The 23,931-nt window shown below is 38.2% G+C and overlaps 1 protein-coding gene across 2 annotated transcripts in view; it reads left to right on the top strand.

Moving 5' to 3' along the window:
- The window catches only part of CCDC88C (coiled-coil domain containing 88C), a 109,061-nt gene extending 87,335 nt beyond the window's left edge, over positions 1–21,726 (top strand). The window contains exons 20-30 of one of the 2 annotated variants that reach the window (XM_058162566.1): positions 153–430; positions 1,615–1,758; positions 2,515–2,701; positions 4,378–4,523; positions 5,197–5,286; positions 7,294–7,532; positions 14,288–14,437; positions 14,997–15,062; positions 15,580–15,648; positions 15,905–16,206; positions 19,890–21,726. In XM_058162566.1, the coding sequence (XP_058018549.1) occupies positions 153–430; positions 1,615–1,758; positions 2,515–2,701; positions 4,378–4,523; positions 5,197–5,286; positions 7,294–7,532; positions 14,288–14,437; positions 14,997–15,062; positions 15,580–15,648; positions 15,905–16,206; positions 19,890–20,903 (2,685 nt within the window). In that variant the 3' untranslated portion in view covers positions 20,904–21,726. The remainder of the gene's footprint in view (positions 1–152; positions 431–1,614; positions 1,759–2,514; positions 2,702–4,377; positions 4,524–5,196; positions 5,287–7,293; positions 7,533–14,287; positions 14,438–14,996; positions 15,063–15,579; positions 15,649–15,904; positions 16,207–19,889) is intronic. The other variant, XM_058162565.1, reaches the window with a different exon arrangement.
- The last annotated feature ends 2,205 nt before the right edge of the window (positions 21,727–23,931 follow it).

Below are 23,931 nucleotides of genomic sequence, written 5' to 3'. Positions count from 1 at the left end.
TGGAAGTAAGCCAGTAAGAAAATTCTTAAAGATAGAGCAGAGAGAGGTATGGTAGGAAAGAGGAGCCATAAGCATATGTTTTATTAGGCAGTTTCAGAAACTGGATCGCTCTTTGTAATAGTAGATTTGTCATTTTCTTTGAGAAACTATAGGTAGAGAATTCAACCATAAATTCCCAGAGTACATCCTTGATGACTCAGAATACCTTACTCCAGAATCAGCAGCTGGCCAAGGAGCATGAATATGACAACCTGCTGAAGCAGAAAGAGCAGCTCAAAGCAGAATACGAGTCCCTTCTTCAGGATCATGAACACCTTGTGTTGCTGCATGAACGGCAGTCTACAGAATATGAAACACTAATCAAGCAGCACAGCAACCTAAAAACCTTGCACAAAAATCTTGACTTGGAGCACAAAGATCTAGGGGAAAGGTACATGGTTTTACTTCATAGTAGAAGTTTTTCTGTAGCTAATAACAGCAGATGGAGGGAAGATTTTCATATGGTGAAAATCTGATCTTTATTATCATTATGGCCAGGGGTGAAATGCTACCGGTTCACTCGGATTCGGGCAAACCGGTAGTGATAAAAACTACCAGTTTGGTTGAACCAGTAGTAAAAAAAAGCTATTGGTTCAGTCGAACAAGTAGTTAAAAAAAGCTACAATCTGATGATCATCTGTGCCGCGCCGTTTAGCTTTGGTAGAAAGCAGGATTTCCTGTTTTCTAGTGAAGCTAAACTGCATGCCAAAGCTGTCGTTCCCCCCCCCCCACTGTTTTACTTATCTTCCCAAGCTCCCTTTTGGCACATACTGCATGCGCGCGCATGCACAGCACACACCAAAAGGAGACTTGGGAAGGTAAGTAGAACAGCAAGGGGGGGGGGGAATCAGCTGTGGTGTGCTGTTTAGCTTCACTAGACCGCTAGAAAGCTAAACTGCGCGGCACAGGTGATCATCAGATCGTAGCTATTTTTAACTAACTTTTTAAACACACAGCACACGTTTGGTGCATACTGTGCATATATCACACATGCACAGCCAGCAAACCAGTTCAGATTTCACCCCTAATTACGGCCAATGATGTTTAGATGATGTCCCTAAAGCATAAGTTCTTAAGAACAATAAATATCATTCAGAAACTTAGTTTTGGGGCAACATAACCATCATATCCATTCAAAATAACTTGCTTTGAAATGAATGAATACATATTTTAATCAAGTATCGGTATTGCGCCCTTGTTTGTTAAATTGGATTTGTTTGAAAATTTCACATAGGCATCAAAATATATATCATGTATATGCCCAAATTTGATTTATATATACGTAATGTAGATAAAATTCAATAGTTCATGTTCTATTGATTTGAATGGGAACAAATGAAACATGCTTAAAAATACTTAACTTTGGGTGAAATCGTATGGAAGAACAACAGAATAAAAATTATTGTTAAAGAGAAATCTTATTTAAACTTTCTATGCTGATTGTGGCAACCCAATCATATTCATTCAAAATAATTGATATTGTCCCCTCTTGTTGAATTGGATTACTTTGAAAATTTTATAGAGGCTTTATAATGTGTTTTAAGGCAAAATTGCACATATATTTATTTCGTACAGATACAGCAGTTTAATAGAACGCAAAACTGAACTGGAAGAAATGGAGATGATTTTAAAGACAGAAAAAGATGTTTTACAACAGGAGAAGAGAACAAGTACAATAATGACTGCAGAGAATCAGAAGCTTAGAGAAGAACTAGAAAGGTATCTGTTTTCATAAGTGATGCAGGTTGTTAATGTATATTAATGGGATAATTTGGTTGATCCATATCACTCTTAGAAATGTATACAAATGACTGCCTGCCTATTAGTTGGGTATCCTTAACATTTATGCTACAGTGGCTGTACTTGCTCACAATAACTATTTATATTTTATTGGATTAAGGGTGCATATTTGCATCAAGACATTGTCCCTCAAACAGTGGCCTAAGTTGATTGTATCCAAAGTAGTCTGGTGTTTGGTTTACAATTTAATTATTTCTGACAATTTATGTCATTGGAATACTGATGCATTTGGGCATTTGCACAACTTTATGTTGTTTCAAATTTTACATCAGTTTGTTTTGTAATACAAAAGACTAATTTTGTTTTAACAAATTTGGTAGTGACAGAAACTCCCACCCATATAACTTCTCTTAAATCAAGATCTAGTCTAGTCTAGTATAATAACAACAATAATATTTCTCAATAGGACAACATATAACGAAGGGAGCTTATTCTACTAAAATAAAGGATGTAAAGCCATAACAAGCAAGTAATATTAAGTAATATAATAGCATATTAAGAAATTGAATAGGATATTCAAATTTTGGAAATATAAATATATCTGTGTGGTAAAAACAATGGATTAAACCATTGTTTAACCATTAACTTTGTTAAGATTTAAATTCTACAAAAGTAAAAAGTAATTAACAGTGTGGTTGTGCATTTGAATGGGAATGTTTTGCTTTTCTTTTCGAGGATGAATATCTCACACACCAAACTGAAAGCTGAGTACGAAGAGCTTCATAGTCACACTAAGGAGCTGAAAACATCCTTGAATAATTCTCAACTTGAGCTGAACCGTTGGCAAGCTCGTTATGATGAACTGAAGGAACAGCACCAGACTATGGATATCACCTTAACTAAACTGGACAACCACTGTGAGGTGAGTGCTATGTGTTATGAAAATCCAAAAATATTACAACTCTGGGAAATATCATTGCAATTCAACAGATGTAGTGTGCATAATCTATTAGAACTGATTTACTCTTAAAACCATGGGTTAGGATTGGAATTCATGTTCAATCTTAAAAATTGAATTGTGAGAAAAAGAGACAGTAGGGAGGACAATCTTTCTAACCCTCCATTTACCCTGTCCTAGAATTGTTTTTACCTTTTCTAGGCTAGCAAAAGAGGAAAATAAAAATTCAACTCCATACTTGATTTACAACCACAACTGGGACTGTAATCTTGGTCACTGAGCAAAGTAGTGCTTCACTGCTGCATGACCCTAAACCTAGCACTCCTGGTTGTGGTCATTAAATCTCACAGGTTATTAAGCAGACAGAGTTCCAGATAAGGAATGTGGGATACCTCGGGAGGTAGGAAGAAGACCCTGAGAGGCTCTGGAGCTGAAAATCCTCCCTGCTCAACTCCAAGCAGGATTTTCAGCCCCCAAGCATAGAGGCATCTATGAATGGACTGATCCTGGCCTCCCCAGGCCTCCCCTGAACCATCCTACACTCCTTTCCTTATCGTGCTGCCTCTCCACTCTCTGCTTGGATTTCAGCTTCCTCTCATCTCTAAGGCTAGCTGAAAGAACTGCTTGCCAAAACAGTGCAGCTTTGCTCTATGAATGGAAAAGAACTCCTTCAGCAATTCACATGTTCAAGATTTGAGCTCTGCTTCTGCACCTCACTAAAGGCGTTTAGCTTCTCTCCATAGACAGAAAGGAACTCCTTCAATTGGGAACAGATCTTGATTCTGTATCCTTCCAAGGGAGTTCAGCTCTCCTTGACAAGCAGCTCTTTTAACCAGCCCCCCAGAGAGGAGAAGGAGCTTGCATACTTCTCAGCAGCTTGCAAACTTCCTTGATGGCTTCCCCGTTGACTTTCAGGGGAAGCTGTGGAGAAGATTGCAAATGACAATCACATGGTTGCAGGGTGTTGACAACTGGTTGTAAGTGTGAAGTAGCAAGATCTCCATCATGTGACCACATTTGTGGTGGTACAACATTTTGCAATCCTTTCTGAGCAGTTGCAATTCCGAACTGTTGTAAGTCAATGACTACTTGTAATAACCTTTAAAATTTTCCCTGACTGCATTTAGTATTGTAAGAAGGTAAAGGTAAAGTTCCCCTCGCACATATGTGCTAGTTATTTCTGACTCGTCTTAGTCATGTGGCTGGCATGACTAAAACACAAAGGTGCACGGAATGTTATTATCTTCCCACCAAAGGTGGTCCCTATTTTTCTACTTGCATTTTTACATGCTTTCGAACTGCTAAGTTGGCAGAAGCTGGAACAAGTAACGGGAGCTCACCCTGTTACGCGACACTAGGGATTTGAACCACTGAACTGCCAACCTTTCGATTGACAAGCTCAACATCTTAGCCATTGAGCCACCACGTCCCTTCCATTTAGTACTGATTATGTTTAATTTTCTCAGTGCTAATTGTGTATTTAAGTGCTGGTGGTTGTATTATGACTGCTGGTACTGAAGTTCAAAGACCTGCTCACTGAGCAGAGATTTTTCATAAATAAAAGTCTTCGCTTTGGTTACTTTGCAACATGTGGACAAATGTGCGCTGAAAATCTCTTCCATGGTATGTCTCTTCAATAGCTGCTTGCTCGACTAAAAGGAAACTTGGAAGAAGAGAATCATCATCTTCTCAGTCAAATCCAACTATTAAGTCATCAGAATCAAATGTTGCTGGAGCAGAACATGGAGAATAAAGAACAATACCACGAGGAACAAAAGCAATATATGTAAGAGAAGCAATCCTTTTGCATACTGATCTTGGCCTATGAGATTAATATTATGTCACAGGGATGAGGGAGCAGGAAAACTTTTTAAAGGAGATCATTGAGGGCAGCCAAAAAGCAACACATGAAATTTCTCTGCAACTGTAGCATGCTTTTGCTAAATGTAAGCATACAGTTCATTGTGTATGTTTTAGTCTGATGTTTGAGTATGAAAATAGGTGCAAGTCATTGTTAAATAAAAAAGATGAAAGGTTTACTCTCAGTCACCATTATTGTCAGCACCAATAATGCATGACGTGTTGTCCTATATGAGCTTTGATGTATAATTTCTGCTACGGTCAAGTCATATCACAGTGTATTGTAATTCTTGTCACCAGGTTTTTTGTGATTGGTTGCTAGGTAGGTAGGTGGGGGGAGGGAGAGGGAGAAGAAAGAAAAAGAAACAATCCTATTTATAGGCATATTTCTCAGGCAATATTTAAGTATGTTTAAGTATGCTTAAATTAGATATTAAGTTAGATAGGGATTTTTTATGTTGCTATCGGGGATATTGACTTCTTTTCCTGGAAAAATATTGTAATTCAATTTTAGCATTGTAATTTTAGCATTGTAATGTCTCCTCAGCAAATAACTGTAAATTTCTAATTTTCTCTTCATTGTATGTTTTTTTTAACAGTGATAAATTAAATGCCTTAAGGAGACACAAAGAAAAATTGGAAGAGAAAATAATGGATCAATACAGGTTTTATGATCCAACTCCAAAAAAGTAAGTTTTATATAGGAAAACATGTTTTATTAATTATCACATCCACATCAATTCATAAGATACAAGCTGTACTTCAGTCATCACACTTGGACTTACTAAGTTGACATATAAGTAAACCATGGTGCCCTTTCTATAAGTGAAAACATGAGAACGCCGTCACTTAGCTATAGGGTTCTGTTTCAGAAAAAAATATAGATAGTAGACAGTACATTGAATCAGTACTGCAAATTATACATCAAATTAAGACATGATTTCTAAAACCCCAATTTTGGATGTGGCACAATTGCATGTATAAGAATGGTTTCTAATTAGAATTAAATTCTGCATTGGATTTTCTTTTTAAATACAAAGTTAATCTAGGCATCAAAGCTTGTTCACACAGTTTAGTTAACCATACTTAGAGGCAGAGGTGGGTTCCAGCAGATTCTGACCAGTTCTGGAGAACCGGTAGCAGAAATTTTGAGTAGTTCAGAGAACCGGTAGTAAAAATTCTGACTGGCCCCACCCCGATCTATTCTCTGCCTCCCGAGTCCCAGCTGATTGGGAGGGAATGGGGATTTTGTAGTATCCTTCTCGTGCCATGCCCACCGTGCCACACCCACCAAACCACACCCACAGAACCGGTAGTAAAAAAATTTGAAACCCACCACTGCTAAGCGGGAATTAAAGATATTTTCCAATAAAAGACATATAAAATCCTTGCAACCATTAACATACACAATACTAACTCAGTATATTTTGAAGAGATATATGGTTTTAGTGCAATTTAAAAGGGAATATTTCTAGCTCAGTGTTGAAATTAGGGTCGTTGGTGGTCTCTGAGCTTGGTTGTTTTCTTGCAGATGTTTCATTATCCAGGTTAGGTATAACATCACTGATAGTGTTACCTAGTTTGTATAATGAAACATCTTCAGGAAAACAACCAAGCTCAGAGACCACCAATGATCCCTCATCAGTGCAAGTTAATAAGAATCTCAGGTTGCAGGGACATTGCAGCTTTTCAATTTTTTTCTATTCTACAATAAAACATTTTCTGTCATTGTTAGGCTTTGCAACTTTGCCAACATACACATGCACACGCACACACAAAAGATCCAACCTGCTTGTTACATTTTCAACAATGCCAAATATTTATTTTAGCTATCAAGTCTAGCATGATATATTGATAAAAGAGTGGAAAGTTCAATGGAAGAAAAATATGACATTACTTCAAATATTTCCTAGAATAAGAGGTCACCCAATTTCAATAGAATCCTGGAAAAATATAGCAAGGGGAAAAAAATACAGTGTGTAATTAAACTTTTGAATTTGCTACCACAAAATGTGCTGCCTACCAATTTAACTGCGTTCAAAAAAAAGGTTGGACCATTTCATAGAAAACATAGGATGTGTGTGTTGCCTTGATGGCGATGTGCCATCTGCTAAAAAACTAGTGGGATTCCTTGTGCCATTGGTTGACCACTGTGAGAACAGACTGCTGGACTGGATGGGTGAGGGGTATCAACGCAGCAGGACACCGCTTATATTTTAACTATCCTCTGAGAGAGGTAGTAAAATATTTGGTAATTTGTAAATAGATTGGACCATAAGGACTTCTTAGTTTTCTACCAAAAAGATTTTAAATAGATCTTTTATATGGCGACCCCATTTTATGGCCATAATAAAAAAGAACCTTTATAAGCAACAGAATTCAGAAATATTCCATTTGTACCACTTTTTAAAAGTCATAATTAATTAATTAATTAATTAATCTTGCTGACTTTCTTGCTGTAGAGTGGCTTTTTGTGGCTCTGTGGACTGGCCGCAGTAGTGTGGTGGGGGAAGAGGGGGTGGTTTTGCCCGTACCTACTGCTAATGCATATGGAACTTTGTATGCTTGCCTGCCGCTTGCACAGTCCGGGCATTAGGGACCCCTGTTGTAGAGAATGAGAAAATTAAGTGAAATAATTATTGTTTAAAATGTAAGAGGAAAAATATTGCTGTCCTATTAAAAATTTCCAATAATAGGAAAAACCACTGGATAGGAGCTAAAGCCTTGGCTAAATTCATGAAGCCAAAGAAAGAGCCAACAAGAGAACGAGTGAAATCTTCCACAGATAGTTCTCCATCTCAGTTAGAAAGCATGGAGACAACAGGTTCACAATCTCCATCACAGCTACCCAAGCAACAGAAGAGTCTGGAAACTACCTCCAAAGAGTTCAGCTTTGTGGAAGACAAAGAGCAGAAGGCAGGACCCATGGTCAAAGGTAGGCGTTGCATTTCATTGGAGAGTGAATTAGTTTTGTAGCACCATCCTGATTAGCTTTTGCTGACAATATTTTGTTAATTAAGAACATGTTGAGTTTGTACTCCAATTAATTATCACTCATGTTTGGCACTGATATCCTTTAGGTCAGGGGTCACCAACCTTCTGGACCTCAGGGACCACTAAATTCATAATTTTAAATCCCATGGACCACTAATTTGCATTTTTAAAAAACATAAATAGTATTTAGTGTAATATAAAAAATGCAAATAATTTTTCCGTGAACCACCAAAATTTTCTCACGGACTACCAGTTTTAACTGGTTAACAAAATGTTTAACAAAATGTTATTAAGTATCTAGGTGAAAGAACTAGCCATAAGTATAGACTTATCAATGGAAACTAATCAAGGAGATAAGCAACCTAGAACTAAGGAGAAATTTCCAGACAGAACAATTAAATCAGTGGAACAACATGCCTCCAGAAGTTATGAATGTTCCAACACTGGAAGTTTTTAAGAAAAGATTGAACAACCATTTGTCTGAAATGATATAGGGTAGTGATGGCTAACCTTTTCCAGACTGAGTGCCCAAAGCACGTGCTTGTGTGCGCGAACACACGTGCATGTGCCTGATCCTCAAAACATAATGTTTTGGGGCCGTGATAGCTCAGGCTTTTAAGAAGCCTGTTATTAGAACACAGCAGCCTGCAATTACTGCAGGTTCAAACCCGGCCCAAGGTTGACTCAGCCTTCCATCCTTTATAAGGTAGGTAAAATGAGGACCCAGATTGTTGGGGGGGCAATAAGTTGACTTTGTAAAAAAATATAAAAATAGAATGAGACTATTGCCTTATACACTGTAAGCCGCCCTGAGTCTTCGGAGAAGGGCAGGATATAAATGTAAACAAAAAAAAAAAATGTGTGTGCAGGCCACGTGCATGTGCCCCATCCCTGCACATGCGCACTTTGCCCCCGCACATGCACTCATGGCCCCCTGCATGCACCCTGTCCCCCGTGCATGTGTGTGCCCCATCCCCACATGCATCCTGCCCCCCCAGCACATGTGTGTGTGGCCCCCCTAGTGCCCCCCCCTGTGTATACGCAGCAGAGACCCGAAGACCAGCTGGCTGGCGGGAGGTGTGCGCGCATGCATGGCAGACCTGAACTAGGGCGACGACTCGCGTGCCCACAAAAAGGGCGCGGCATGCCACCTCTGGCACACGTGCCATAGGTTTGCCATCACGGGTATAGGGTTTCTTGCCTAAGCAGGGAGTTAGACTAGACCTCCAAGGTCCTGTCCAACTCTTGTTATTCTGTTATTCTGTTACGGTGTTTTCCCTTTCCTTTCATCTATTTAGAAATATGGACTAGGGTAGAGTTGTTGACACCAATCTTGTGCAAATAAAAAGAATCCATTGGCATGGAGTTCCTTGTCAGCTTCAGGCTCAAGCTTGCCACTTTGGAATTAATTCTGAAAATTAAGCAGATGTTTCTTTCACATGACAAACACGTTTGGGTTTTTTTTTTTTGCAATGCAGGCTTATTTATTTTTAATACTTAAGTACAAAGTGCATCATAATTCTCAGCAACAAACAGGGCTTTTTTAATGGTGAGACTCTTGTCTTTAGAGCCCTGAAGATTTATTTTTATTATGGTTTATCTTTATTCATAGATTTACCAAGTTGTTTTTGTTGCCATTTTGTTGTTCTGGGTATTGTTTTTGTGTTCTTTTAAGATTGCAGTGCTTTTCTTAGACTTGTATTTTAATTTTCTGTTTATTCTATCAATCATGTGGAGCTCTAACTAAACTATAACTGAACTATTGCACTATTGTTATATGCCATAATGTACATACTAATTCTACGTGTTTATCAAGTATTAGCTGCTTTAGGCTACATTCATAGTATAAGTGCATTCTTTTAATAAGCTTGGTTTCTAATTGCAATGATGAGTGATTTTTTGTATTATGGGATTTTTCTACAAAGCAGAAACATTCCCCAGAGTTTGTTTGTAATCTGCCTAATTTTTCTGCATTGAAAAGTGTGGTCTGACTTGGTGACAGCAGAGGGAGCAAAGAGGAAAGAATCAGCAACACAGATCCAAATATGAAAAATGTGAAGGATCCTTAATAATATATTATCTTTGCTTATGATTTTTATTGCATAATATGTAAAGAATTGAGTAGACTTTGTTGATAATAATTGATGGGTAATAATTGCTTCAATTAAAAACATTTCTGGAATAGACCTGTCCCTAATTCTTACATTGACTTAAACGCTACGAAACCAGGAAATTATGTTGATTATCCTAACACATGTTCTTGACCTGTAATGATACTGTGCAGATAATCCTTGACTCATAATCATAATTGGGACCAGCTTTTCAGTCATTGGATGAAGCAGCCATTAAGTGAGATGCCCATGTGACTGCTTCATTTAGCAAACTACAATCCTGTTTCTCCCAGTTGCAGTTGTTAATTGACCACTTGGATCTTTTTGCAGACAGAGGGAAACAATTTCCTGTGAAAGGAGGGCAGGCAGCTTCCCTGTGCTGGACTGCAGAAACAAAGCTCAGATCTTTGGGATGCAGGCTTTGTTTCTCCATTCCAGTTCAGGAATTCTCCTCCCTTCCTTGTACAAGCAGAAGAGAACTCTGGCACTGGGCTGGAGAAACAAAACTGGAATCCTCAGATCTTCACTTCCCTAAGCCTAGCACAGAAGTTTTTCCCCTCCCACCCCATGTGGAAGGGAACTTCCATGGCAAGCTGAGGAAATGAAGCTTGGATCCCAAAGATCCAAGCTTCATCTGTCCAGTCCAGAAAATATTTCCATCATCTGTGCAATCCCTTCTTTGCGAGGTGCTTCAGAGCTTGGTGTTCTCTCTCTTCTTATTTATCTTCTACATGAAGCTGTTGGATGAGGTCATCTGATGGTTTGGAGTGAGGTATCCTTAGTATGCTGATGATACCCAGCTTAATATCTCCACTCCAGGTCACCTGAGTGATGCCATGGAGACTATGAAGGCCTGGATGAGTAAAATAGGCTTCAGCTCAACCCAAGCAAGACTGAGTATCTCTTTGGGATCTCTGGTTTCAGAGACATTTCATGGGTTCTGAATGGGTTGGCAGTACCCCCAGACAGACCATGTGTCTCATCCTGGGCCTCATCCTGGACTTATGGCTCTTGCTCAAAGGCCAGGTAGTGGCCTCGAATAGGAGGGCTTTTGCACAGCTTCATGTTAGGTGCCAGTTACACCTGTTTATGGACTGGGGAAGGGACTGCTCATGGTCACTCATGCCCTTCTAACTTCTATGTTGGATTACTGCAAGTGGCTTTATGTGGGGCTGCCCTTAAAAGGTATTCAGAAGCTTCGACTGGTGCAAAATGCAGCAGCATGGCAGTTCCTGGAGCCAGTTACTGGCAGGAAAGGCATCCCCAGGTACCATCAGCTAGGGAGTATTGACTGGCGAGATCCAGAAAGAGAGACTTTTCTGCCATGGCAGCCGCTCTTTGGAACATCATTCCCTCCTTTCTGAGATTAGATTGGTCCTGTCCTTATTGGCCTTTTGCAAAGCCTTGAAAACGTAACTTTGAGTTTGAGCCTGAGGTCTTGACCATGGGTTTGAGCTGGCCTCCTGGTTGTATGGATAATGCCTGGTTGCTGTATGGTTTTATTTTTGTTTTATATTATGTATTTTATGTTGGTTTTTTTATTGTAAGCTGCTTGATTTTTATGAACTCAAATAAATAAATATGTTTATCTCATAAAAGAAATTATAATGTATATTTAATCATAAATACTAGAGCAGCCTTTCTTAACAGTATTGTACCCTGGAGGAACTCTTGAAATACTTTTCAGGCTTCAGAGATCCTCTGCATAAAAATTAGCACATCTACATTAGCATTGCCTAATGTGCAAAAATGATGTGAGGATTTTTTTCCCCCAGCCACAATCTATTGTGGAACCAGACTTGGGAAAGACTGTTCTAAAGGCGGCTGCTGTAGATAGTTATCTATTTCATGTAAACCTTATCTGCTTAACAAGGACTGTAGAAATGCTTAGTCCTTGTTCATGTCAAACAGTTTTCTTGGATGTTTGCAATTATGTTTTAGTTATTTCTGTTATATTTTTTTTCTCTTTTCTGGGGTCTCTGGGTGATAACACTTAGCAGCTCAACGTAAAAAGACTGCCTTTTTGAGAACCACCAGCAAGCCCAAGGAAAAGTCTCCAAAGTCTCCATCGAATAACTCATCTCTCTCTAATCGTCTCCGGTTCTGGTCGTCTACTGACATCCCATCCTCTCCTAATGAATCATTTTCTTTCTCAGAAACAAAAGATTTCTAACCTCTTCTCTTATCATTTATTCCCAATGCATTTCCAGTGTTTTATTTTTGAACAAATGAAATCTAGAGCCCTTCTATATACAGTCATAGATACTCAGCGTATAACTGAGACAGAATAAATCCAAGATCAAATCAAGTCAACACGGACAACATTTTCCCATCAGTAAAATGAAGGACCTTGGTGCACAATGTGGAATATTTCTTCAGTGCCATACACTTTAATGGGGCATGACATACTGTACCTATAGTTTTGCAAGTACTTTTGGTGATGGTGCACATATTGAGTAAGTGAACCTGTTGTGTACTACACTAATGCTTTGCAAATTTGCCCATGTGCCTCGTGTCCTGTCCAGATGTTAAAATAGATTTTTTGTTGCTGTGTCACTGGCAATGCATCCTTTTAATAATACTCTATTCTGCATTAAAAAAATAACTCCTAACAAATTTTGCAATTTCTCCTATATCCATTGTGCTGCTTGTCTGCTGTCTAATATTATTGCGGTGTAAACATGAAAATACAGAGACCTCTGCCATTGATGAAAATAGCTTGATAATAATCTATGTCTTGCTTTTTTTAAAATGCTAAGCCAACAGTCGCTTCAAAATAGGCATTAAAGTTGATTTTTGTTCTGATTGGCAAACACCATTGCAATTTGATAGTAAGCAGCCACAGTTGCAGCTGTGCTTAGACAGTTAACATTAAATGCCATAGCAGTGCAGCAGAATGAACACTATATTCAACAGATGCTTATCTACTTGCAACTACATGTAATTGATTTGTCTTCTGCTGCTTCAGCCAGGGTTTGCTTTATTAAGTTTAGCATGTTACTTCAATAGCATGGAATGGTTTGTGCCTTTTCTTTGCTGTTTTAGTTGACTTTAAAATGTTATGCTCTTAGACCAGCTTTGCTATGAGTGATTTCAGAAGCTTCTACAATGCAGGAGAAATTTTATATATAATTTTAGATAAATGGCTCAGTCTCTTTATATCTTTCTCAGACTTATAAAAATGTAAATAACTGAGGTTTTACTATTTTACTTTTTGGATTATCTGTGCCATTTTGAATTTCATGTAGATAGTTCTAGAAGGAGGTTTCTCAACCTTGGCCACTTGAAGATGTGTGAAGATTCTCCATGATGGCTGGAGAATTCTGGGAGTTGAAGTCCATACCTCTTCAAGTGGCTGAGATTGAGAAACATTGCTCTTGAAACAATTGGAATGTGAAGGCCTTCAAATTTATTCTTTAAAAAGTCAAGTAGGACATTTTTTTCCAGAAAAGAAGGAATTCTGCTCTCTCTCATAATATTGAATACATCTTGCTTCATTACTATAGCAAATATATTTAGTGGAGTGGAATGGATTGCAGTATTAAATAATATTAGCAACAGAAATCCCTAAAGGATATGTGTTGCAAATGTTGAACTGAAATATTGAACAGAGAGGCTCGGAACCCAAATCCTACTCAACTTTCTTTTTTTTTTTAATAAATAAATTCCACTTAATTTGGTATAATACTCAAAAACACTTGTGCTTAGGTTTTCAGCCAATAACTCAAGTTATTCCTCCCCTCCCCACAATCATATGATGTATATATGAGGGCTGAAATGCTCCCGGTTCGGACCGGATGGCGCGATCCGGTAGCGATTGGGGCAGGTAGTTTGGAGAACCGGTAGCAAAAATCCCTGCCCCCTCCCCCAATGCCCATGCCTCGCTGTTCCTCTTCTCTGTCCCTGGAAGCTCTCAGTGGTGATATAGCTGCAAACATGACCTTAAATGACTGCCACGGCACTTCAAAGAGCCGCACTACAGCTGATCAGCGCTGTAGGCAGCTAGTAGACCAGTGCCTCTATTTTTAAAGAAGGTAGACCGGTGCCTGCCAAAAAAAGGCACTTGGTAGACCATGGCCTCTCAGTAAAAGGTACTTGGTAGACCGTGGCTTCTCAGTAAAAGGCAATTGGTAGACCGAGGCTTCTCAGTAAAAGGCAATTGGTAGACCAGGCCTCTATTTTTAAAGAAGGTAGACCGGTGCCTCCAAGTTTTGTATATTATTTTTATTATTTATTATTATTGGCCATGCCCATTCAGTCACCTGACCACCACGCCACACCCATCAATTAAGCCACACCCACAGAACTGGTAGGGAAAATTTTTAGATTTCACCCCTGGTATATGTAGCTCATTCTGTTCCGTAATGTATGTAAAGTGCTATTCATTCCTTTGTCACTCATTCTTGCTGATCTAAAATTAGGTTAGAAAACTGGATAGAAATAGATAATATCTGTTCATAAATGAAAAGATTTTAAAATCAGAAGAATTTGATGGTATTTTACTCTTAAGTATGCATTTCTAAGGCGATGAGTCTCTTGTCACTCACTTCTTTGAATGTTTCAATGTTTTCCCATTTGATGTTAGGGGATTCAAATCTGAAGAGAGTTTCACATTGTGGAGGCAGCAATGACCACATTGAAAATACAAGAGATCCTGCTATTAAACAGTGCTATGTGGACTCCAGTTCCAGGACTTTCTCTGCTCCAATCTCTAGACAACCGAACAGACTAAAAGGTAGGTGTATAGCATGCTTATCTTCATGGGGATTTTTTTCCCAGTAAGATATTATTAGTTCCTGAGAAATGAAGTTCAGAAGAAAGAAAATTTTATGTATTTAAAACATTTACATAGCCACCAACTAAAAAAAAAAACCTTCAAGGTGGTTTGCAGCCAATGAAACAGTATAAAACAATATAAAGCTAAAAGCAGAAAAACCTGACACCACTATCACACTTCTCTGATGTACCCGCATTCTCATACCACCTTGACCTTGGCCTATCCCAACACTTGACAGAAGAGCCAGGTTTTAACTGCTGTCTGGAAGGATAAGGGGATCTGCTGGATATCAAGGGGGAGAATGTCCCATAGGGTACAGGCTGCAATGGAAGAGGCATGCTTCTGAAGATCCATAGATGATAATGTTTAAGGGAAGGGATCTACCTACTTTATCTTTGGTGAGACAGACATCCTTGAAGAGAAGCCAGCCTGCAGATAATGACTGACATACTAGCCATCTGAATATATCACATGTCAAAGAGCAAACAACACTTTTAAAAAATGTTACATTTTTCAGACCATACTTCGGATGATGATCTGTATGCTAATTCCTCTGCAGGACAACTTTCTAACAAGCAGCACAGTAAGTTAAGCTTTTTGCCTTTGATTCTGATCCTGGGCTTGGATGGGAATGATCCTCAAATATTCAGGGTTATTTTCACAGAAGAAAATGGCTGCAATAGGGTGGATGAAGTCAAAAAATTCTATTTTAAAGAGATGTTTTATCCCCTTGTGGATAAATAACATAACATGAGAAGAAATACAGACTTCTTTGGTGCTACTGAAGATGTTTCTTGAAAAATAAGCAGTTGTTTTATCCTGAGGCACCATAGTCCCTCTATCTTTTGCTGTCAATATGGACAGGTAGCAGTTTTCAGATAGAAAAACCCAACCTGAAAACGCTTGCTGCAGAGCATTTGTTCTACTGTTGACCCATGTCCTCCAATAAATTGGTTTTAGAGGGTGATTATTCCAATGGAGAAACATGGTCTTCTTTCTTTCTAACCTGATGCAGCCTAGAAGCTGAGAATCCTCTCTATCTCTGATTTTTTTGTTCTTTCTTCTGGTTTTTTTTTCTTTTTCTTTTTAATTTCCTGCAGTGTCTGGGTCAAATAGCTTAGAGAACAGTGAAAATGCATCCACTAACAGCTCCCCTTTAAACCTGAAAGGTATGATATTTTCACAACAATATTCATGTACTACAGTCCCTTAATTATTAGGCAGGAATGTTCATAAATTAAATCTTAATCTTTTGGGTAAGGCTTGCATTTTTCCCCTGTTCTGTAAAATGCAGACTCTGTGGAATGCAAATAATAAATCAGTATTTGTATATATGGGTGCCCCTAGTCCTTTTATAAGGATGTGTCAAATATTTTTAATATAATAAATGAAGGTGATTTTATATCTTTGAATTTCTTGATACAGGATCTTATGACTATATTCGTGACAGATCAGAAAGCTTTAGCAGTGAAGATATGGTGCTAATGAAAAATATGCTTGGCACATCTAGAGATGGTCTGTTTTGTTCCACCTCTTCTGCAGTTGTGGGTTCAAACACTAAACAGAGTCCCTCATTTAATAAGAATGGTTCATTGTTATATGATACATCTCAGAAAGGCAATCATGTACAGAAGCAATCTGTTAAGCACCGCTCTGCCTCTCCGGGTAATGAGATGGTAACCTTAGAAGAATTCCTGGAAGAAAGCAACAGATTATCTCCAATGAAAGTAAGTGAATTATGCAGAAAACACTTTGTTGTGTGTATGGGGATAGAAGATCATGAAAGGGAGATACTACATTGCATACTATGGGACACCTCTCTCTTATTGGTTCTGTTGATAAAAATTCACGGAAATTATTATTATTGAATGAAATAGAATAGAATAGAATAGAATAGAATAGAATAGAATAGAATAGAATAGAATAGAATAGAATAGAATAGAATTTTTTATTCTATTCTAGTGTGATTGGATACACAAGGAATTTGTCTGGTTGCATACGCTCTCAGTGTACATAAAAGAAAAGGTACCATCATCAAGTATCATAAGGTACAACATTAATGATAGTCATAGGGTACAAATAAGCAATCAGGAAACAATATCAATATAAATCGTAAGGATACAAGCAACAAAGTTACAGTCATAAGTGGAAGGAGATGGGTGATGGGAACGATGAAAAGATTAATAGTAGTGCAGATTTAGTAAATAGTTTGACAGTGTTGAGGGAATTATTTGTTTAGCAGAGTAATGGCATTTGGGAAAAAACTGTTCTTGTGTCTAGTTGTTTTGGTGTGCAGTGCTCTGTAGCATCGTTTTGAGGGTAGAAGTTGAAACAGTTTATGTCCAGGATGTGAGGGGTCTGTAAATACTTTCACAGCCCGCTTTTTGACTTGTGCAGTATACAGGTCCTCGATGGAAGGCAGGTTGGTAGCAATTGTTTTTTCTGCAGTTCTAATTATCCTCTGAAGTCTGTGTCTGTCTTGTTGGGTTACAGAACCAAACCAAACAGTTATAGAGGTGCAGATGACAGACTCAATAATTCCCCTGTAGAACTGTATCAGCAGCTCATATATTATATTTATTTTTATTATATGTAGGTAATTGTAGTAATTCAGTTTATTTGTCACCATAGAAAGCAGAATGGAGGTAAAAGTAAAGTGCATAAGTTATTAGAATATTTTAAGAGTAGGGGTGGGCAATGTTTGACCCATATGGATAGTACTGCTAATATACCTTTCAGATAGAAATAACAAAGACTAAACTTGCATGCAGGCAAAGTTCTGACCTTTATCATAGTTATATACAAAAAAGACGGCAGTGTTTGTTTGCTTGCTTGCTTGTTTTATGAGGGGAAGACAAAAGTATAAGATGGGGTGCAAATTTGAAGGCTAGAATTTTAAAAACAATTTTACTAGTTTTTCTCCTAGTAAATAGATGTTCTGACATGCCCTTCATGGCAGGAATTTTTTGAGACATGTCCATCTTCAAAAAGAATACCCACTCCTTAATTAGGTTGAAATGTCTGGTGGCCCTTAAAGAAAACAACCTGCACTTTTTGTTCTCATTGTTTCCATTAGGCTGTAATCCTTATAAGGTATCCACTTCTATGTACAATTAAAATGGACTTGTATTATATTAATTTAAGATTGCAGTCCTGTTCTCACTCTAGGCATATTCAGATGTACTGACAGTCATTAATCACAATATGGTTAGGAGGCAACTCAGTCTGAAGCCTTGTTTTTATATAAGCTTATCTTCCATCGATATTAGTATAATATTTTAAAACAAGCAGGTTTATGAATACACTAACATCTGTAGTCATGAAAACCTTTGAAAGGCTAGTGCTTTCCTACCTGAAAACCATCACGAATCCGCTCTTAGACCCCTTGAAATTTGCATACCGAGCAAATAGATCAACATATGATGCTGTTAATATGGCTCTGCACTACATCCTACAACATCTTGAGTCTCCAAAGACCTATGCAAGGGTCCTTTTTGTAGACTTTAGTTCAGCATTCAATACCATCATTCCAGACATTCTTCTAACTAAGCTAAACCAGCTACAGGTACCGGAACAGACTTGTAAGTGGATCACAAGCTTCCTAACAAACAGGAAGCAGCAGGTGAAGCTAAGCAAGATCACATCAAATACCTGTACAATTAGCACAGGGGCCCCCCAAGGCTGTGTGCTCTCCCCACTTCTCTTCTCTCTGTATACCAATGACTGCATCTCCAATGATCCATTTGTTAAGCTACTGAAGTTCGCAGATGACACAACAGTGATTGGTCTCATTCGAGACAATGACGAATCCGCATATAGGCGAGAGGTCGAGCGACTAGCCTTGTGGTGCAACCAAAACAATCTGGAACTGAACACACTCAAAACCGTAGAAATGGTGGTAGACTTTAGGAAAAACCCTTCCATACTTCCACCTCTCACAATACTTGACAACACAGTATCAACAGTAGAAACCTTCAAATTTCTGGGTTCTATCATATCGCAAGATCTCAAATGGACAGCTAACATCAAAAACATCATTAAAAAGGACAACAAAGAATGTTCTTTCTGCGCCAACTCAGTAAGCTCAAACTGCCCAAGGAGCTGCTGATCCAATTCTACAGAGGAATTATTGAGTCTGTCATTTGCACCTCTATAACTGTCTGGTTCGGTTCTGCAACCCAACAAGAAAAACACAGACTTCAGAGGATAATTAGAACTGCAGAAAAAATAATTGCTACCAACTTGCCTTCCATTGAGGACCTGTATACTGCACGAATCAAGAAGAGGGCCGTGAAAATATTTGCAGATCCCTCCCATCCTGGACATAAACTGTTTCAACTCCTACCCTCAAAAACGCACTATAGAGCACTGCACACCAGAACAACTAGACACAAGAACAGTTTTTCCCCGAAGGCCATCACTCTGCTAAACAAATAATTCCCTCAACACTGTCAGACTATTTACTGAATCTGCACTACTATTAATCATTTCATAGTTCCCATCACCAATCTCTTTCCACTTATGACTGTATGACTATAACTTGTTGCTGGCAATCCTTATGATTTATATTGATATATTGATCATCAATTGTGTTGTAAATGTTGTACCTTGATGAACGAATATTTTCTTTTATGTACACTGAGAGCATATGCACCAAGACAAATTCCTTGTGTGTCCAATCACACTTGGCCAATAAAATTCTATTCTATTCTATTCTATTCTATTCTAAACTTTCTGCTGCCTTGCATTCTAGAAATGCATCCTAAGATTTTTTTACCATATTGGAAAGTTGGCTGTCCAGTCATGCCCTGTTTCAGTGGAATCTACTGCAAATCACTATAGCTCTAAAATATCCATTTGGCCTGGATTTTATGGCAGATAGTTCTTCAATTGTGATTACACAAGCATTTTGTTTAAAACAGGGGTCTCCAACCTTGGCAACTTTAAGACTTCTGGACTTCAACTCCCAGAATGCCTCAGCCAGCTTTGCTGGCTGAGGAACTCTGGGACTTGAAGTCCACAAGTCTTAAAGTTGCCAAGGTTGGAGATCCCTGGTTTAAAACATTTATATTATCCTCTTTTCTGCTTAAAAATTATACTACTCAAGACCATCAAAATGTTTTCGGATTGTGTCTGTGTGTCTGCTTGGAAGTCAACAGCTATGGATACTTAATGCCTAAGTGCAGCTAGTTGCAAGTAACTTAGTTTGGTCTGAACCTGCATTAAAACTGGTTTGTATTTCATATTATAGATAAGTTATTATGAAGAATAAGTATTTTTGTGATAAATAAATAATATTCATTAAATTACTGATTAAGTTACTGCCCAGAGCTTCTCTGTGAGGGAAATGGGTATTTAAAAAGTTTAGTATATATAAATAAATAAAATTTTATTTCAATTCTCTTTTTAGGATGTATCCAGTAAAGATGACTTGCTTAGTGACTATTTCAGAAAAGCCAGCGAACTTCCATGCCCTGCAGGTCAGTTTCCACAGTCACACAGGAAGGAGCCAAGCAAGACACCCACCAGTTATGTCACTCCAACTATAAAGTTGCCTAGTGCTGCTGAAGATGGAAGACCAGCTAAACCAGGCCACTACCTGAAACCAAATCCTGGACCATCAGAATCAGAACCTGTGGCAAACTCCAACAAACTTACCCATGGACCTCGAAATCAAGCCAGTCGAGCATCAAAGCCATTGGCATCCTCTCAACAGAATAACAACATGGGCAAGCAGAGCGCTTCACTGAACCGGGCCTATAGCTTGGCTTCAGCAGATCTTCTGAGAGCCACTAGTGCCGATGTGTACAGACGATATGACAGTCTTCCAAAGCCTGTGGCTGCAGATAGGCAGATAGGCAAGGACTCAGACAGCCAGACTTCCCAGCTGCCTTTAGCTTCTATTTCTCAGAGCTTTCTGAGGGAAAGATCACAGCCTACAAAGATAATGGGTTCTTTGCAAAGTGTGGATTCTCGCTGTCGAAAACTTGATGTCAGGCGCCTTTCTCTTGCCCCTCCAAAAGATGAGAGGTCACTCTTGTTCCCCCCCTTTTCTTTTTCTTCCACCACTTCAAAGGATGATCTTTCCTCTCAGCCACAGGAACTGGTAAAAGTAGATTTAGAGCAACCCTGTTCTCTACAATATGGATCTAAAACCAAATCAAAGTCATTGCTGCAAAGTGGGGAGGTCTCCGCTGGGACTCCTGTCAGAATTGTTCCTAACAGTACGGAAGGAGACAATCTTCAGGGAGCTGGTTCAATTGACATTCACATTGCTAAATGCCCAAATCCATCACCAGAAAATAAAATTTTGGCAGAGGGCATTGAGGAAACAAACAAAGGACTTGGTTCCAAGAACCCTCCTTCATCAGCCGATCCCTCTGTTGATCAGCAAACAGTTTGGTATGAATATGGCTGTGTGTGACTCCACACTTCCACTTTGCCAAGGATTGTATAAGATATGTTTCACTACTGAAAATTGAGTGACATTGGATGATGCTGGGAGATTTGCTAAGCACTGTTGTCTTAATTATCTTCTGGATGCTTTATACCTCAGTAGAAACATGTATACTTGAGGTTCAAAACTAACAGTTCTGATGTCTAGAAGACTGTTTGAATGATTTAACCATCTCCTCTTCTTTATCTTCTTCAATTCCTGGATCGTATTCCCATAGTCTGGAGTGCTTACCACTTGGTCCTCTTGTGCCTTTTGCAGGCCTTTTTCTTTTACTATTTGGGAAATTGTATCTGTGTGTTTGTCTACTGAGCTCAAATCTTATTAATTTTATGCACAATTTTTTTAAATGCCATCTTTTTACAATACTAAAATATTCTGTTAAAAACAGCATAATGCAAGTGTGTCATCTTTGCACTGGTTACCTTATTATCAATTAGAGACTTCTTAGAATATCCTGGCTTCTTTGCTGCACTTAAGACTAATGTGCAGTACAGATGCTGCCATTTTATATGTCTGTGATATTTTTATTGAAAACACTGGAAGTAATGCACCCTTATTGAGTCTCCTTTAAATGACAACTTTCTTTGCACTGGGCTGATCTGTTTACCATTCCATGCATTCAATCACTTAATGGCCCCATTGGTTGCCTAGAGAACGTGTAGCCAGTCTGCCCTCCTAATGTGTACAGTTTTTTTGTCTAAATGATATATAGAAAATCTTTTAAAATGGTGTCAATGGATATTGGAATGTTGAAGCTTACAAGCTATCTCAATAAACAATTGCAAGTTCAGGCTCTGGTTCTAATTTGGTCAGCATGATCTGTGTAGAAACCATATTCCATTTATATACATATTTTTATGAAATCATATTTATATCCAGATGAAATATTTTATTGTATGAGTTTCATTGGTTCCTTGTACATATCTCCTGTTTTACTGTTTGCTTTTAAAGAGATTCTTTCTAACAGATTGACATAATCATAAAACTTCTCTGGATGTCATAGAAAAAACTGTAACAGATCTCACACACAACCAGTGATTAGTGTGTCATAGTTTATAGCAGTCACATTGTGAAAAGAGCAGATTTGTAATAAAGACTTTTTAAAATACAAATATCTGTCAAAACTGTCACTTTCTCCCAAAAAAAAAGTGTTATTAAGCATTGCTCCAAAATGTAGGCTGTCACATTGTACACCCTTTTTAACAGAGCTTTAATATGTGTGAGTGTATAGGCTGGTACCACCTTCTTGTAACTTCAGAGTATGATTCCCCATTTTTTAATATTTATAGAAGTGCTTGAGTTTACTTCCATAATACAGCAAAGCCTACTAGATGCATTTCATAAATGTGTAATATTGTACACATTTTTCCAACGTAGACAAGAACAATGTTAATTCTGCAATCAGTTACAGTCCTAGCACATCTGAAAACAGCTATGTTGGGGAAGACAAATTCTACATAGCTGTTAGTAAAGTTATATAAAAATTTCTTAACAGATGCTTAATGCAAGCTTGCTGTAAGAATTCTCTTTGAGGTGATGGATAGTCATGACAAAAACCTGAATTATATTTAATGGAATTACTCCTTGATTTTGCATGAATTCAGTACAATGTATTTCAATGGAGTTTATATGGAAATGGTTTTGTGAATGCATTATAAATCTTAATGCAAGCTTTAATAGATATGGCCCCATTGCTTCCCATGAGCACATCTCTAAATCCTTCACTTAAATCTCTACACCCTTCACAACACTATTGGGAAGATATGTGGCAACACTGCTGTCACCACCCACTTCCCTGGAGACATTCCTCCCTGTTTTGGTTTACTCTGGAGGGTGCAAGCAGTAATTTTCCTTTCATCAGTAGCTTGCCCATAGGAGAGAAATTCAGGAATTCAAGTATTTATTATGTATATCAAGATTAAAAATGTACAAGAAAGTTAAAAAGGAACAAAGAAAAAGACGTGAACAATGAATACATGAAAAGGCTGAGTTTCCAATACAGAAGATGATGAAAAAAGCCAATGTATTCTTAGATTGCATCAATCAAAGACTATTGCCAAGTTCAAGAGAAGTAACTGTTCATTTACTGCATTGGTTATGTACCTTGAATGGTTATGTACAGCCAGCAATGGACACCAAATTTTAGCAAGGGCATTATTAAATTAGAATGTGACTAGAAGGAGCAACCAAGATAATAAGGCACCTGGAAGGATAAATATACCAAGAACAATTAGAGGTAATAGGTTTGCTTAGCTTGGAAAAGAGAAGACAGGGAAATATACTTGATGATAAACTCTATATGAAGCCTTCAATGGGATGGGACTACAAAAACAAATATTGTTTTAGGCTTCATTGACACATGCATAATTTCCATATCATAGGAAGTAGTAGTTCCATTCTGTTCTGCCATACTGGACTTCATCTCAGTTTTTGTATCCAGTTCTGTGCAACATACCTTTAAAACAATTTTTAAAAGAGATTACCAAACTGAATTTATGTTTAGCTTTGGGTGGGGGGAACCCAACTGAGATCAGGTGTAATAACCCTTTCCTACAGATGTACCAATACCCCTTCTCTGTCATCCCAGAGTGCAGGACATGGAATAATAGTCTTAATTTACAGAAAGTCATATTGTAGAAAAAGCTGTTTGACAGCAAACCTAAATTGCCTGAGCTTGGATTTGTAAGCCGATTGAGGACTTACACTCAGTCCTAAATGTCAACTTTCTATTCTCCACTATACTGTATGCTACGTACATTGTACCCTCCCACAAATGCAGGTCTGCTCCCAAAGGAGTCACCAATTAAAAAGGGGGGTCAACAAAAGAATATGGAAAAGGGTAGGAGTAAGATGGAATGGGGGCAGCTGTAATCTTCTAGTTGTCTTTGTCATCTATCCAACGAATCCACCTGTCCTGACTTTTCATTTTTGATTAACATTGGTAGAAAACTGAGGAGGCAATGGGTAGACTATCCTCTCTTAATTTAAGTTTAAA

Source organism: Ahaetulla prasina, chromosome 1 (assembly GCF_028640845.1).
Source record: "Ahaetulla prasina isolate Xishuangbanna chromosome 1, ASM2864084v1, whole genome shotgun sequence".
NCBI lineage: Eukaryota > Metazoa > Chordata > Lepidosauria > Squamata > Colubridae > Ahaetulla > Ahaetulla prasina.
The sequence above is the reverse complement of the archived record's forward strand: the minus strand, read 5'-3'. Positions and strand labels throughout refer to the sequence as shown.